The sequence below is a fragment of the Rhinolophus sinicus genome, linkage group LG18 (assembly GCF_036562045.2).
Source record: "Rhinolophus sinicus isolate RSC01 linkage group LG18, ASM3656204v1, whole genome shotgun sequence".
NCBI classification, from domain to species: Eukaryota; Metazoa; Chordata; class Mammalia; order Chiroptera; family Rhinolophidae; genus Rhinolophus; species Rhinolophus sinicus.
This window is the reverse complement of record NC_133767.1, coordinates 12,782,493-12,798,779: the sequence shown is the minus strand read 5'-3', so window position 1 is coordinate 12,798,779 and position 16,287 is coordinate 12,782,493. Positions and strand designations below refer to the sequence as shown.

Here is a 16,287-nt window from a genome sequence, read left to right as displayed (position 1 = left end):
ACGTTCACCCATAGATGGGCCATCCCATGTCGCTCTGGCTGTCCTGGGGCCAGACAGAGAGGTGGTGGCCTTGTCCGTGGAGTCACACCCACCTAAGAGCACACGCACACTGGTGGCTGGGTGGTGCTCACAGGCGCTGACCTTCTCCCGCCCAGATCCCAGAGCAGGGAGCCTGCATAAGGCGACGTGCTGATTTGAATGAATGTTCTAGAAGTTGGTATGTAGCTTCTTTGGAAGCACACACTGGGATGGGTGTGCAGTGCAGCCTCCTTAGGTTCCCACAGGTCACTGTCTCCCTTACTAGATTCCCCCCCTCCATTATTTTCAGAGAAATAATATTCTTTGTGTTAAAATTTTTACTCATTGTAGTTTGACTAGTCTGGGCTCCCAGCAGAGACCGTCTCAGAAAATCCCCGATCCCGGCATGGCTGCAGTGGGCCCCAGGTTCTGGGCCGAGCAGCTTGAGGTGTGAGCGCACTCGCTGGGTTGGGTGAAGAGGCTGGGAAAGAACCGACGGGCAAGGAAGGGGCTCAGCAGTGACCACCTGCCAGTTTCAGCGGACATTTATTGAGTGCCTGCTGTGGTCTCAGCCTGGGCCCAGCACCATCCCAAACCTGGGTAGAGCGGCAGGGAACTAGGCAGGGTCTCTTGTGATAGCTCAGGTTTCTTCCTGGAGAAGTCAGCTGAGTCCCACTCATGTCTTGTCTGTTGAAAGAAGAAGTCCTAGAGGGAGACTTTAAAAGCGATAGGTGGGTTTTCTTGCTAGCCAGACACTGTCACTGCTGTACTGAGGCGTCTTTCCTTTGGACTTTGGAAGGTGGCAGTGCAAATCTGTAGCATCAAGTCCCTCTCAAGGCTCGGCTTGGGCTTATTCCCACGGCTGGCTCCTGAGACATTTGTCACCAGACAAATTTGAAGCCTCTGAATTGGGGCTGGAGCGTGAGATGAGGCATGTTAAACTACAAAGAAGTATCTCTAAGACTTTGGGGATTGAGAGGAGGGGGAAGGTAGACGTGTTTTAGCATTTGCTGAAATGTTAGGAAGAGCGAGGAGGGAAGGCAGTCACGTGGGGATGAGGACTTGGGCAATGGACCTCGTCTCTATCCCCACCGGCAGGCCCTGGGCTGATCGGTTTCCCACCTGAGCCATCCTGCGCCTCAGGCCTTTGGGTTCTGGTGGACTTGGATGCTTCCTTCCCTGCCAGGAACTCCCCACTCAGTGCAAGCATCTCTTCAGTCCCTCAAGCCTCTTGGCTCCCCTGTGTCTAGGGACTGTCCCTGCCCTTCCCTCTGTTCTGTAACACTGGAGCCCATGAGTGAATACTGAATTGTATGAGCAGCGGTGGCTTTTGTAGAAGGCATGTTTAGCACTCTTGTTTGTTAATAAACACTGAACCCTGCACTTTATATCTTTTAACCAGAAGTTCTACTTATTTGGCCTAATCCTTGTGAAGCGTCACACACGGGCTAGTCAGGAACTTTACGTTAAGAAACAAAGTGTGTCCTGACCTGCAGCCTCAGTGCCGAGTCAGTAGGATGTGGCAGAGGTTGTGGCTGCCCCGTGTAAAGGGGACGTGCTCTTCAGCTCCACCCAAGGTGTGGGAGGGGGGCTGCTATGCAGGAATTCAGACCATTCAGACCCCGTGCTATGTCACTAAAGCTGTTAACGGTAACTAAAATCTCCACATAAAAATCTGGATGCCCAGTTTCTCTTGGAAAGCACCAGAAGATCTGGCAGCTTACACTGTAAGCTATCAAATGCCTTTTAATTAAATCAATTAATGAACAGATTGAATGAATTTGATAGAACTGCCACCTCTTTGCATGACTCTGCGGGTTCTGAGGCCAGAGTAGAATAGTAAAAAGAACCATGATGGAGGTTACACAAATCCACAGAAGAAAAAAAGAAGCCTGCCATGGGACCTCGGGCCATGGAACCTCGAGCGAGTGGCCTGTGTCCTCTGGGCCTTGGTTCCTTTTCTCTCAAGTGAGCGGGGGAAAGAGAAGGCTGAACCACCCCTGCCATCCGAATGCCTGGTGGACATTACAAGCCTTTGCTGAAAGCAGTCACCTTTTCTCCTCAAGTGTCAAATTATGGTGACCTGTGGTCGGCAGATCTGCCACATTCTTTCATGTATTGTTTTCCCAGCCTGTTTTAAAGTTCACCACATCTTGAGGCTGTACCCCAGGGCAGGCCCCACCCAAAAAGAGGGTAAGGAAAGAGAAAGGGAGAAAGGACCAGTCTCAGACTCAAAAGAAGGAATACACTGGTGACCTTGCTAGCTTTCTGGAGATGAAGGGTGTGTGTACAGGGATGTCAAAAGGCGTGGCTCCCGGCTGGCATGGGGGGGCCCTCTGGGTCCTGGACTCTGCCCACACTTGAGTGAATTTCCAATGTAGAACAGGGTGGCCAAGCTGCAACCTGGGCTGTGGTCACAGCGCTCCTTTCACACCTGTTGGACTAAAAACTGCATTGAAGTCCTGTGTGTTCAGTTACCCACTGCCTCTTCCATCCTCACACCCCCTCACTGCGGGATCCTGTCGGAATTTGTGCCCCAGCAGGGCCACCGGGGCCCAAGCCCAGGAACAAAGCCCCTTTCTGTTGGAAGCCATCTGTGAAAACAATGGTCTTTATTAAAAACAAATTCTGTAACGCAAAAAGGATCACTGACTGCCTCCCGTCCTCCAAGATGGGGTTGAGAGGTGGGCAGGGTCACAGCCTGGCGAAGTCCCCTTTGTGTTGCTCCAGCCACTGATCCAGCGTCCTGGCCTTGGGGTTGAGCCTCAGGGTCAGTTCAATGTTGCGGTCGGGTTTCAGGGCATAGAAACGGAACATGTTGGCCAGGTCTTGGGCGCCGGGAAAGCCGAGCTTCTCGTAGTCCTCAGGGGTTGTCTGGAAGCAGAAGGGAATGTGTGAGGGTCCGTCAGCAGCTCAGTACCTGGCTGAGGCAGTGGGACCTGGGGTGGGAGGGGCACCTCAGTCCCTACCGTGGTCCTCGCTAAGTTTGTCTGAAAACCATTCTAAAAAAGATGAAAGTTCAGAAACCACTGTGCTAGGTCAATTTAAATCCTGTTCTTTCAAGATCTTGAGATGAAAACTTCTCAGTTCCTTCCAAATCAGAACTCTTCTTCCATAACTTTCTTGCCAAACACTAAAGCTGTTCTGCTTTCCAACAGAATTGGATTTGAACGTCTCAGCTACTCAAATCCTCCACCGCCCGCCCCCGGCCGGCCTTTCTTTGTGTGGACAGTGACATACAGCCACTTAGTGCCTCTAGTCCCATCCTGTGCTAAGGGAGCTTCCACATCGATTATTCCAGTCAATCCTTCACACACCCATTTTACAGATGAGGAAACTGAGGCAAAGAGGGGTCAGGAACTGGGCCCCAGGTCACACACTGGTGGGTGTTAAGGGCTGGGACCAGGATCCAAGTCCAGGGGTCTGACCCACCCGAAACCACCCCCATCATTGCTCTGTTTGGGTCCAGGGGATCTACATGTGGCTTTTGTCTTTTACTACCTCGGAGTTTCCCAGATTTTCTTTAATGAGGAGGTCTTACTTTCATAATGGGAAAGACCAGAAATGAAGCACCCAGAGGTCTGGACAGAAGACTGAGGGTCAGCAGGGAGAGGAGGGGACCGAGGGCCTTCTGCCCACCCATCCAGACCAAGTGTGTAGGAGGGCGCGGGAGGGGGCCTAGCTCTCTGACCTCCTCCCCCTTCCCTTCCGTCAAGTCGCATCCCAGAGAAGCCCAGCAGCCCTGCATTTGCACTCCTGGTCCTGGCCCCTACTGTCCTCTCTTCCTGGAAACTGCCCTCACTTGGTCAACTGCCTAAGCCAGAAATTTCACTCAGCAGCCACCCTTGGCTTCCACCAACAGCACGACACGACTGTTTCCAGTTGTGATGAATTCAGATTTATCTGGCCCTAGATCCCCCTACCTGCCATGCACAGAGCCCTCCCGGGGGTTGGAACGACCTGCCCGGGGTGCAGGGGCCCACCTGGGCGTCGCGCACAGCCTTCCCCGTGTGCTTGGAGAGCAGAGCCGCGTACTCTTCCACTGTGTGCCGGCAGGTACTGAGCCCGAGGTTCTGGCCGACATATTCTTCTGGCATCTTCAGCAGGCTGAGCACCACAGGGCCCAGGTCGGCAACAGACATGCCATCCATGGGTATGTCCCCCATGGGCAAGCCTGGGGGTGGGGGGGGAGAGGCACATGCTGGCACGGGGCATGTCCCTGCGTGGACAGAGTGCCGTTTGCTGAGGGGAAGAAGCTGGTGTTCTCACCAGCCAATGACCAGGCATCTGCACAGATCACCTGGCACGACTCGGTCACCTGATGTCTGTGTCAGAGCAGAAGCAGCAGAGGCGCTGAGTCAGGAAACGGGATGCGAGCCTCGCTCTGCCCCCTTGCCACCCTGTTTAAACCTGATCCTGGGTTATTCCACTCTTAGAGGGGCAGAAGAACCCTGGACCTGCACCGCTCCCAGGGCTGAGATGGGGACAAGAGACAGGAAAAGAAGGGGTTTCAAAAGGTCCCCCGAGAACAAGCTGGTGCCGTGGGGCCCCGTTGCTCCCAAGGCTCCAGCCTCAGTGTACTTTGTCACATCCCGAATTCCTGATGTAGAAAACCGTGGGTGGGGATTCCAAACACCAACTCTACTGACAGGAATACCAGGGGCTGGCCCAGAGCAGCGTGTGACAGATGTTCATTAACGCCTGCCAAGTCGCGGTTTTGTAGATGAAAGACAGTGGTGTTTGGGTCCTGCCATCTCCTCACCTATAAAAAGGGGCCACCACAGCTGCCCATTCATATCACCCAGGGATGGAGCTCCAACTCAGAACACAACTTTGCAAACTATAAAGGGCAGTGCCCATGTGTCAACACCAGGACCAGAGTGCTCACTGTTGGGGCAGACGGGAGCAAGGGGAGCTTGTGTTCACACACAGGGTAAGGGTGGCCAGCCGAGGGCACTCACCCCTCCCACTCTGGCCTCTTGAGCATCCTGCTCTAATCCACTTGCTGACCAGCAGGACACAAGTATATACGGTTCCCTCCAAGGCAGGATCCAGTGCAACCAGATTTGCAAACGGGTACTGAGAAGAAAGTGCTTTCCACTTTGTGAAATCTGTAATGGGCCTCGTCTTCCAAATCCTCTCCTTACTTTTGCAGAAGTAACAATAACTGCACCTGTCTCTAAAGCTTTCCACCGGACAAAGCTACGTCACCACACCTTGGTAGATTGTCTCATCGCCCCTTCAAAAGTCAGTGTTATGCTCATTTCACAGAGCAGGAAGCAGAGGCCCAGTGAGGTTACATGCCGTGCTCAGTCACAGGCCTACTGTGAGAGAGCCAGGACTTGGACCCAGAACCATTTGAGGACAAACCACTTTCTACGACATCCCCAGCTCCACAGAGAGAGCAGACGCTTGAGGAAAGAGGAAGGGTGCTCACTCAGCAAGTAGCTCTTTCCATCCGGTGCTTTCTGGGGCAGGAAGTAGGAGAGAAGGTTCTCGAAATAGCAGGGCAGCCGCACACTGGTCATGGGAACGCCGATGTCTCGGAAATATTCCTCCACCTCCCCTTTGCCATCAAAGTGGCCTGCCGCCAGTTTCCCCGCCGTCAGCTGCTTGATATTCTCCAGGCCGCTATAGACCACATAGCAAAGGCCCAGACGCTTGGCCAAATCGGCCAGCAGCTTTCCCTGGTGGGCAGGAAAAGAGGAACCACAAAGCTAGGAGGATGTGTCCCAAATCACGGCCGCGGCTCTCTAACCCAGAGTTGCCACAGTGCCTGATGCTAAAAGCCACTTACCCTGGGATAAGACCCCTCTTCCAGAACCACATCCTTTAACATGGGATAAGCCTCCACCACCCACCGAACCTGCCCGTCACTTCTCTAGATCATTTGGGCTGTTCTACTTTCTGACGTGCTTGATTGCAGCCTGCCCAGGTGCAATCTGCTGCTAACTCATGTTCCTTGGAGAGCCCTGGAGTCCCCAGGGGACAAGCTACAGCTCAGCGGTGGAGCACACTGGTGCTCGGGTTTTAGACCCGGCTCTGCACTGCACTGTGTGATGCAGCACAAGTGGTCTAACAGTTCTGGTGAAATGGGGACAACAATACTTGATGCATGAGGTTGTGTAGGGGGTTGAATGGTGGCTTCCAAAAAGGTGTGTCCACATCCTAACCCCCAGCACCCGTGAATGGGACCTCATTTGGGAAAAAAGTTCTCTGCAGATATAATTAAGGAACTTGAGGGATCATCCTGGATTACCCAGGTGGGCTCTTAACCCAATGACAAGTGTCCTTGTAAGAGACAGAAGACAGAGAAGGCCATATGAGGCAGAGGCAGAGACCGGCGTGCTGTGGCCACAAGGAAAACCTCCCACCAGAAGCTGGAAGAGGCGAGGACCGGAATCTCCCTTAGAGCCTTTGGAGGGTGTGTGGCCCTGCCAACACCTTGATTTTGGACTTCTGGCCTCCAGAACCGGGAGAGAATAAATTCCTGTTGTTTTAAGCCTCCAGGTTGTGGTCATTTGTTACCGCAGCCATGGGACACTAATACAGGTGTCAGGATAATGAGATCTGCTTCAACCAGAGAAGCTATCTTTGTCCACTCCATGGAATGAGCTTCCACGTAAGATGTAACTGAAGCAAGGATCAAGGCTAAACATAAGTTTAGAGACCGGAGGTTCAGTCTAGTCTCCCTTTATTTTAGAAGAAGAAAACAAAGAGCAGAGCAGGGAAGTTACGTGGCCAAAGCCACAACTGTGGCTAGGGGCACACGAGGCAGGACTGAAAGATGAAGTGTGTGACTCTCAGCCTGACGCCTTTCCTCTAGTACCAAGTATACAGTCCACACTGTGCAAATGTCCTGATCGTCAATGAGACAAACAGACGTCTTACGGTTCCTCTCCTAGCCCTCCCGCCACCTGGGTTCCATAACCACCTAACTAGAGAGAATCTGGGTGGAAAACAGAATAAAGGGAAACATACAACATGGGAAAGGGGACATGGGGGACTTTCTGGAATGACAAATATATTTTGATCAGATGGCAATTTATGGGTATATATATCTTCAAATTTCCCCAAACTATACAATTAAAATGTGTGCATTTTATAAGAAAATCCTGGCTCAACAGAGTTAGTTTTTTAGAAAGTGTAATGTCATTGGATGACATAAAGTAGATTAGTGGTTTTCTGGGGCTGGGGGGCGGGGGGAGTGGGGAGTGAATGCTAACAAGTATAGGGTTTCTTTTGGGGAGGATGAAAATGTTCTGGAATTAGGTAGTTGTGATGGTTGCCCAACTTTCTGAATATGTTAAAAACCAATGAATTGTACTCTTTAAAAGGGTGAACTGTATGGTACATGAATAATACAAAAAAACAAAAAATGCACTGGATGAGAAAGCACCCTCATCAAAGTCTAGGAGGGCTGCATGGAAGAGGAAAGGCCTGCAGGGGTCAATGTAGGGTAGGGCAGGGTAGGTCCCTCTTGCCAGTCAGAGCTGCCTCCCAGGAACCAGCAGGGAAGCCCTGCAATTAGCCCTGGCCTCCCCACACCCTCCCACCTGCCCTCACCTGCTTGACCTCCTGCTCCTGGCTGCAGTTTTCCCAGTAGTCGGTCACGATGAAGGTGGCATGAGCCCCGGTCAGAGCCAGTTCCATGCTGGCCTCATCATCCTGGTCTCCCTGCACTACTTCTGCACCTTGCAGCTTCAGCTCCTTTGCTGTCTTCTGCCCAGGGTCCCGGGTCACAGCCCGAACCCTGAACGTTCCATCTTCCAGGAGCGTCCGGGCCACTGAGCCCCCTTGGGCACCTTTGAAGATTCAAAAAGCCCTGCAGGATTGGACCTGCCTGGGAGTCCTGCTAAGGGTGAAACCCTGAAGGGAATGCTCCACCACAGCAAGACACCCAAGACACTTTGACTTGCCATTCCCATTAAACCATCTCACACCATTTTTAAATAACAGCTTTATTGAAATAGAATTCACTTACCATAATGTGCACTTTTTAACAGTGTAGTGGCTTTTAGCGTATTTAGAGTTGTGCAACCATCATCACAGTCAATTTAAAACATTTTCATGCCCCAGAAAGACAATCGTAACCATCATCAGTCATTCCCCATTCTCTCCTCCCCCCCGTCCCCGGCAGCCACTAATCTGTTTTCTGTCTCTATGCATTTGTCTGTTCTGAACGTTTCCTGTAAATGGAATCCTGCACTATGTAGCCCTTTATTTCTGGCTTTTTCCACTCAGCATGTTTTCAAAGTTTCATCCATGTTTTAGCAGGCATCACACTTATACCTTTTATAAAATTTAACAAATGTATCATGAAATATTTAACAGATACAAAAAGGGATACCAACACCCTTAGCTTAAAAAATAAATTACCTACATCTTTTCCCAAAAAAATATCAAGAAAATTACAAAAATTAATCAAAAGGAAGAAAATAAAAATTACCTATACGTATGTGTACAAGAACATAACTGCAGCACTATTTGCAACAGTGGAAATTTATAGGAGTTTGGTAGGAATCTGGTTAAGTAAGTGATAAATCTATATAAGGTAATTAGAAAGAATGTGGCAGATCTGTATGTAAGGCTTGGATAAGTGAACATGATTCTGGAGTGGAAAAGGCAGATTGCAGAACTGCCATCATACAGTTCTGATGGGAATGTTTGAGTTTCTCAACCTGCTAAATGCAGTTACCATCTGATCCAGCAATACCCAGGAAAACTGAAAACACACATGCACACAAAACTTCTATATGATTGTTCGTAGCAGCATTACTGACAATCGCCAAAAGTGAAATAAATCAAATGTCCAGAACAGGCAAATCTATAGGCCAAAAGATTGGTGGCTGTCAGGGTCTGGGGAAATGGGGAGAAATGGGGAATGACAGCTAGGAGGTGTCAACGTAAGAAATGTCCAGATTGGTAGAGAATTTTTATGAGTTTATTTCAGCCAAATTGACATGTGCCAGGATGCAAAACCTCAACAGATTGAGAAAATGCTCCAGAGAATGGCAGGTTTGCAGATTATTTTATACATTAGAATCAAAGGAGGAGACATAAAAAGGGTTACATGAAATCCATGGGTGGCAGATTAAGGGAGCAGGCGAAAGCAAAGCAGAGAAATCTCTGGGACTGGATAAACACATACTTCTTTTACACTGGTGGGTACAGGATAGTTAACATTTACAGTACACAGAGACAGTATGCTGGCAATAAGATAACACTGAGGGATTCTGTGGTCTTACACTGATGCCAGGGGTTGTGCCTTGAGGGGTTTGGAAAAGAAGATTACTCTGACATTTCAAACGTATGTTCTTGTAGATGCAAAAAGACACTAGACAGGCTCCCTTAAGGTAAATCTGTCAAGGAAGCTACAGTCCTAGGACCATGACTACCTGCTATGACCCGCTTTTAGTTAGGAATTTGTATGTTCAGACCATCGTGTGGTTACTGTTGGTCTTTTGAGTTTGCAAGGCCCACCTTACAGGCTTCCCTTGAGCTTGTCAGGTTTAATATATGACCCTTTTTTCGTCCACATAGGTATGGGGTGATGAAATGTTCTAAAACTGATTGTGGTGATGGACACAGAACTCTGCAAATATACTGGAAACCAGTGAACTGCACACTTTAAATGGGCAAATGGTATGGTATGTGAATTGTACCTCAATAAAGCTGTTACATGTTTTTAAAATATATATAAGAAAGAAAAACAGGTGGGAGCAAAATAAAACACTACCGTTTAAAAATAATACCTATTTAGAGATACCTAATCTAGTAGGATACTCAAACTAGGCAACAGTGATGGACGGGGTGGAGGGAAGAGGTGGGAGGGAGATTTAATTCTAGTACGATGAGAGTAAGTATTTTTTAAAAATTCAAAGGGCATCTGCACTCAAGTCCCATCCCCACGGCTCCACCTCGTATCAGGAGTGGGAGCGTATGGGGACAGAGTCCCAGACAGCAGTTTCCAGGCTCTCAGCCTCACGTGGAAAGGTGCTGGCTCGGGTGGTAGATGGTCATCAGCTGTGACTAGTTGGCCATCAGCTGTTACGGGTTAGCCATTGGCCACTAATATAACTGCTGTGGCTAAGCTAGCAAGCGTGGCTTGCGGATAGTGCATTGCAGAGAGGCGGATTGCAGTTAGCAAGTGAGGTTGGTTGGCAAAGAAGCGGATGGCGGGTTGTGGATCCTGCTCCTGCTGGGTGTCTCCAACCCAGCTGCCAGCGAGACTATAGACCAGGGGTGTCCAAACTGCCGCACAAGGGCCAACTGCGGCCCATGATCCATTGTTAGTTGGCCCATAGCAAATTCCAAAAATATATTTAGTATACTTAAATAAACCAGGTGAGGCAATATGTACTTCACCTCAAGTGAGTGGCCCAGCTGTTTGTGTATTTTACAGCATATGGCCCTCGGTGAAAAACGCTGAAAAAAGTTTGGACACCCCTGCTATAGTGGTATGACTCCCCTACCCATGGCTCCGTGGGTGTTCCTTTTTGGCCTCACCATGTCCTCGTTCTTATGTGGGGAGCGGGACTAGAGACCCCGCAGGCCACCCTACATGACAGAGCCACCTCCTCAGGAGTCTGAGCCATTTCTGCTTCCCTCAACCCCCCGCCCCCCACATACACACTCTCCTGGCGCTGGGGACAGAGGGGGGAGCGCCCTGGCTGTGCCTGGCTGGCCTCCACGAGGGTCCTGCGCTTCCGAGCCTCCCACTGGTGTTCTGCTTACCTGTGGCACCAAACACCACCACTAGTTTCCTGTCCGCCATGACTTCCGGAGCAGGGAATTCAGTGCCGAGAAGTCTGGGGACCGAGGGAGACGCGGAGTGGGCCACCCCGCCAAGGACCACCGCGTGGAACAATCCCGGCGTGCACCGCGTAGGCCGGAGGGGACAACCAGCCGGCGGAGGTCTGGGCTCCGCGACCCCGGGCGCCACCCTTGGGCCTGACGCCCCCTACCCGGCCCGTCCCCTGGGCCCTCACCCCCACACCCCGCCCTGGTCACCGCGGCCAGCTCTACCTCCTCACAGCCGCCTGGGAGCGAAACGCTCCGGGGAATTGGGGACCCCCATTTTTGCAGCCGAGTCTACCGCGCAGGGGGGGAATCTAACACCACAAGGGGCGCCGATCCCCTGCCGCAGCTTCAGCCCTACCTGGCAAAGCCACCCCTTCTCCGCCGCCCTGCGGGAAGGGCCCTCAGGCCGCGCTGCTTCTTAACCCCCGCTGTCCAGGCCCTGACTCCGCGCGGAGTTGATCCGTCACCCTCGCCCACGGGCACAGATGGTTCGTCCCGGCTCGCGCGGGACTCCGCGGAATTTCAGGACCTGTCAGCCTGTCAGCCCCAAGCATGCGTAAACCGAATTTGCGTAAATCGGGTTTGGCAGAAATGCATGTACTGAGGCTGCTTAGCAGGCGATTCATGAATGCACGAAGCAGGGCGGGGGGCGGGGGGGAGAAAACCTCTTTGTCTTGAGTGAACATATGAATTTGTAGATATGGGGTGTCCCCTAAAGATAATCTGTATCCTTGAGTCTTAACCCCCTAAGGTTGAGTTCTTATATGCCTGACTCACGGTTGTGGCTGCTACTACTTGCACAGATTTGAATTCTTTTTAACAGAAAAGTGAGATTTCTTTGTTTTCAACTAAAACTCACAAATGATGCTCTCTCGCCTCTTTTGAACACTTACTGCTGATTGGATGAAAACATTCGTTTTTTCATTCATTCCAAAATCTGTGTAGACCCATCCAGGAATGACCCCTTGGGGACAGCAGTCACTTGTCTGTTCTCTGCTGAATTTCCAGCATCTAACATAGTACCTGGCATAAAGTAGGCTGATTGACTTGTGTAAACATCTGCGAGGCACTGGAGTTACAAGGAAATCAAGCTAAAACTTGATGCTGTTTTCCTGAATCTAGTGGTGGAGATACCCCACAAGGTAATGTCTATTTCATTTATGTAAAATACTGGTCTTTATTTATAAGATGCATATATTTATGTTAATAAATACACACTTATGTTTACTTCATTTATAAATGAAGGTATCATCTATGTGTTCATCTTGCATAAATATCTTGTAATGTCCTCCACACCTTGTTGTGTTATGCCTCTGTGCTTAGACTGTAATGTTTGCCTGGAATACCTTCCTCCCACCTCCTTAGATAGGGTTGACTCCTACTCATTCCATAAGATTCCACATAACCACCACTTCCTCCAGGAAGCCCTCCCTGTCTCCTAAGCTAGGTTAACTACTCCTATTCCATCCCCAACTCTATCCCACTGGCAAAATTGTTTCTACCATATTAGACCAAGGGCTTCCTGAGAGCTGGCCCCATGTCTTGTTTGTCTCCGTAGCTCTTCCTCCTGGCAAAATGTCCAGCACGTAGTAGGAACTCAATAAATACCTAGTAAATGGAACCCAAGTACATATTACTCTGATGAAAGTTGAAGTTTTTGTTTAATTGTCTGGGGTTAAAACACAAAACTAGATGTGCTGAAGTCTGCACTTTCAGGAAATAAATCCAAACAACAAGGTTCCCTGCAGGATCATCTGGATAATTTGCTAGGCCTGGTGCAAAAGGAAAATGCAGGGTACCTTGTTCAAAATCTTTCAAGGATTTCAAGACAATGACAGCTGAACATTAAACCAAGTGTAGGCTCCTTCTGAAGGTGGGAACCCGTGTGACTGCTCGGGTCATAAGCCCATGAAGCTGGCCTTGGTGCCCAGGTTTAACAGAGAGTAGCATCCAAGGGCCACATTGGGACCCAAGCAACTCCAGTGCCTTTTGGCTTTGCTGAACTTGCAGCTTGGGAAATCAGTACAGGCAATGAGTTGCAGGGAATAGCACCTCTGCCCCTGGGCTTCTGGTCAGTGGTGCCAGTGCCAGGGGGCTGTCTGAAGTAGGTGGGCAGATTGGTATCCTGGGCAAAAGTCTTGTCTTTTGAAACCTTATCCACTCTGTGGTCCCCTGAGACCTGAATGGAGAGATTTAGCTACTGACTGGTTCCTTTCTGTGGGACTTTTATATCTGACAAAGGACCTCCTACAAAGCACTTGCCAGTTCACCCAGCCCAGTGACATGTACTAATGAGAATAGTGGGAACCCTTTTCGGGGCTCCTCCTATGTGTCAGAGCACAGGATAAGCCCCACATTATCTCATGTGAAACTTCAAAGCAACCCCTCCTTCTTCAATCAGTTTAATTCAAGTGTGTGTGTGTGTGTTTGGGGCAGGGAGCAGTACAGTGTGTACTTCCCATTAGTCCTTTCTTAAAATTCATTTGTTTTCATTTGATTTTGAGAGCCAAGTAATGTATAATGCATTTATGCATTTTATAAAAAATTTAAATGGTACTGTAAATGAAAGTTCCACAAGACTCTTTCTAAGGGATAACAGAGAGTTTTATTCTGATACGATTTGCAAATCAGAGAATGTAGACTTCAGCATGAACTGAAGACACAGTCTAGGGTGGGAAGACGGCAAGGGTTTTAAAGGTGAGAGTTGTGAAGAGTTGCTGATCAAAAAGGGATGGGTTGCTAGGGAAACAATACCATAAACTTACATCATGCATTTTTTGATTGGTGTGGGAAACTGGATTTTCAGAGGTCTGCTGAAGCACGTGGGAAGATAAGAACAATGGGTAGTTTCAATTGACTCAAGGCCAGCAGGTACAGTCATGGATATGCCCAACAGTTGGAGTCATAAGACACGGTCATCAGGGGAGGGGGGTCACAAGGCAGAGGCCAATGCCTTAGTTTCCCTTGGAGTCTGCAAAATAAAATAGTAAAACAAGTTTTGTAGTGAAATGGACAATGCAAAGAATGCAGATCATCAGGTAGACAGAATCAAAGTTTAAACTGCAAAATGGCCAACTCACTCGAGCAGGGTCAGAGACTAAATTGCAGAAGTGTTCAGATATTTGGCCACAAAATTACGATATTAGAATCCTTAGTACAGATACAGCACAAGTGACCCTGGACCTGCTGTCATTCTCGTGTGTAAACCTTCCCTGCTTTGGGATGCATTTGCATACCTAAACATGAACATGAAGAAAGATAACATTTTGTAGTTATAAAGATAAAAGGAGTCATACTGAATATTTTCCCCCAAATTTTATGATGAAAGTTTGTAAACCTACAGATGTGTTGAAAGAACTGTGTAGTGAACACCCATATACTTAACCACCCCGATTCTTCAATTCTTAACATTTTGCTATTCTTGCTTTATCAGATATCCATTTAGCCTATCAACTGTCTTATTTTTTTAATGCATTTCAAGTAAATTGCAGATATCAGTACGCTTCACCCCTAAAAACTTGAGCACACATATTATTTAGGGTTCAATATTTGTTTGTTTTTTACTTAGAAACTATATACCGGGGGTGCCAAAAAAATGTATACACATGACTTGTATTCATCTTTTGTTATTGGTATATATTGAGTATTACAGTTTTAATACAGTTATTTCCGTCTTAAAATGTGTATACATTTTTTTGGCACCCTCTGTTTTTTGGTATTTTCCTACAATTTGCTTTTCCTCCTTTCCATAATGTCCTCTGACAAGTGGTGTCTATCCTTCCTTTTTAATCGGACACAATTCTATTGAATGGATGTGCCCCTGTCAATCCCGATTCCATCTTCTTTTGGTGGACATTTATGTTATTTCAAGGTTTTCACCAAAATGGTGTATCCTGGTACGTGTTGCAGTGACATTCCTTGCTTGTGCCTCTTTGGGTTCTTGCAAGTGTTTTTCTAGCATAGCTACCCAGAAGTGGAAGTGTTGGATCAAAGAGGATGCCCATTGTAAATTTTAACAGATCTTGCCAAATTGTCCCTCCTTCCAAGCCATGTGAATAAAAAGGGGGCTACCTTGGCAAGCCTGACAAGCTCAATAACTGAAAGTAATTACACAAGATGTTTTGATCATAAAAATAAATACCTAAGTGCTATATCAAACTAAAAAATTTTTGCACAGCAAAAGAAACCATCAACAAAATAAAATGACAACCTACTGATTGGGAGAAGGGTTACTATCAAAAATTTATAAAGAATTCATACAACTTAACACCAAAAAAAAACACACGCAAACAATCCAATTAAAAAATGGGCAGAGGAACTGAACAGATATTTTATCCCAAGAGGACACACAGATGGCCAATGGACATATGCAAAGATGCACAACATCACTCATATCAGAGAAATGCAAATTAAAACCACAATGAGATAGCACCTCACACCTGTCAGAAGGGCTGTCATCATTAGATCAACAAACAAGCGTTGGCGAGGATGTGCAGAAAAAGGAACCCTTATGCCTGGGGTGGGATTGCAAATTGGTGAAGCCACTATGGACAACAGTATGGAGGTTCCTCAAAAAATTAAAAATAGAGCTCCCTTATGACCCTGCAATTCCACTTCTAGGTATTTATCCGAAGAAATCCAAAACACTAATTTAAAAAGATATATCCACCCCTATGTTCATTGGTGGGTTGGCAGAGAAGCAGATGGCGGATTGCAGATCATGTGGATCCCACTTCCTGTGTTTCCAACCCAGCTGCCAGTGAGAATATAGTGGTATGAACCCCCTATCCATAGCTCCCTTGGTGTTCCTTTTTGGCCTCACCATGTCCTGCGTTGTTAAGTGGGGAACGGGAGCTGAGACACCGCATGACACCCTGCATGACACCCCGCATGACAGTACCTCTGTAAACTACGGATGTTAACCGCTCACTATCCTGCACCCACCAATGTAAAAGAAACATGTATCTCCACTTTACCTTTTTTCCAGTCCCATAAAATTTCCCGCTTTACTTTCTCCCATCTCCTTAATCTGCCACCAGTGGATTTCATGTAACCTTTGTTAGGTTTTCTCCTTTGAGTCTAACGTGCAAAATAAACTGCAAAACTGCTGCTATTCCTCAGAGCATTATCTCGACCCTTTGCGAGTTTGCTTCAGGGACTAGCTCCAAAACCTTGCCTCTAATAAACTCTTTAAACCTTTCTTTAGGTTTGGAATTTCTTTTGTGGACACCCAATAACTCCCACAAACACCACAGATTTCCCACACTTTTGCCAACACCGGCGTTACCAGTCATTCAATCGGTAGCCAGTCCGATGGTTAAGGAAACGACGAGAAGCCATTATGGCTGGAACAGAAAGGGCAGGCGGAGCCCTGCGGGAGATGAGCCTGAAGAGGTGGTGACATTGGGCAAGAAAGGCGCGTAGCCCAGAGGCGTCCTCAGAAACATCTGCTCTTATTGTTGACAA

At 48.3% G+C, this 16,287-nt stretch overlaps 1 protein-coding gene and 1 long non-coding RNA gene across 8 annotated transcripts; both read right to left on the bottom strand.

Moving 5' to 3' along the window:
* Positions 1–2,613: 2,613 nt before the first annotated feature.
* Positions 2,614–11,346, bottom strand: NMRAL1 (NmrA like redox sensor 1). 7 transcript variants are annotated; one of them, XM_019756409.2, is made up of 6 exons: positions 11,180–11,346; positions 10,756–10,829; positions 7,585–7,823; positions 5,456–5,705; positions 3,942–4,192; positions 2,614–2,892 (listed from the first exon to the last, which is right to left on the bottom strand). In XM_019756409.2, exons 2-6 carry the CDS (start codon positions 10,793–10,795, stop codon positions 2,713–2,715), a joined length of 960 nt encoding a protein of 319 aa, XP_019611968.2. In that variant the 5' UTR covers positions 10,796–10,829; positions 11,180–11,346; the 3' UTR covers positions 2,614–2,712. The 7 variants fall into 7 exon arrangements, with proteins under 7 accessions (XP_019611968.2, XP_074178729.1, XP_074178728.1 ...); XM_074322628.1 differs by having other exon boundaries at positions 4,002–4,192; XM_074322627.1 differs by lacking the exon at positions 11,180–11,346 and adding an exon at positions 11,047–11,145.
* A 2,236-nt stretch (positions 11,347–13,582) lies between these two features.
* Positions 13,583–16,247, bottom strand: LOC109460750 (uncharacterized). Its single transcript, XR_002139556.2, has 2 exons — positions 16,109–16,247; positions 13,583–13,792 (listed from the first exon to the last, which is right to left on the bottom strand). It is a non-coding gene; the product is annotated as an uncharacterized LOC109460750 (long non-coding RNA).
* Positions 16,248–16,287: the final 40 nt, after the last annotated feature.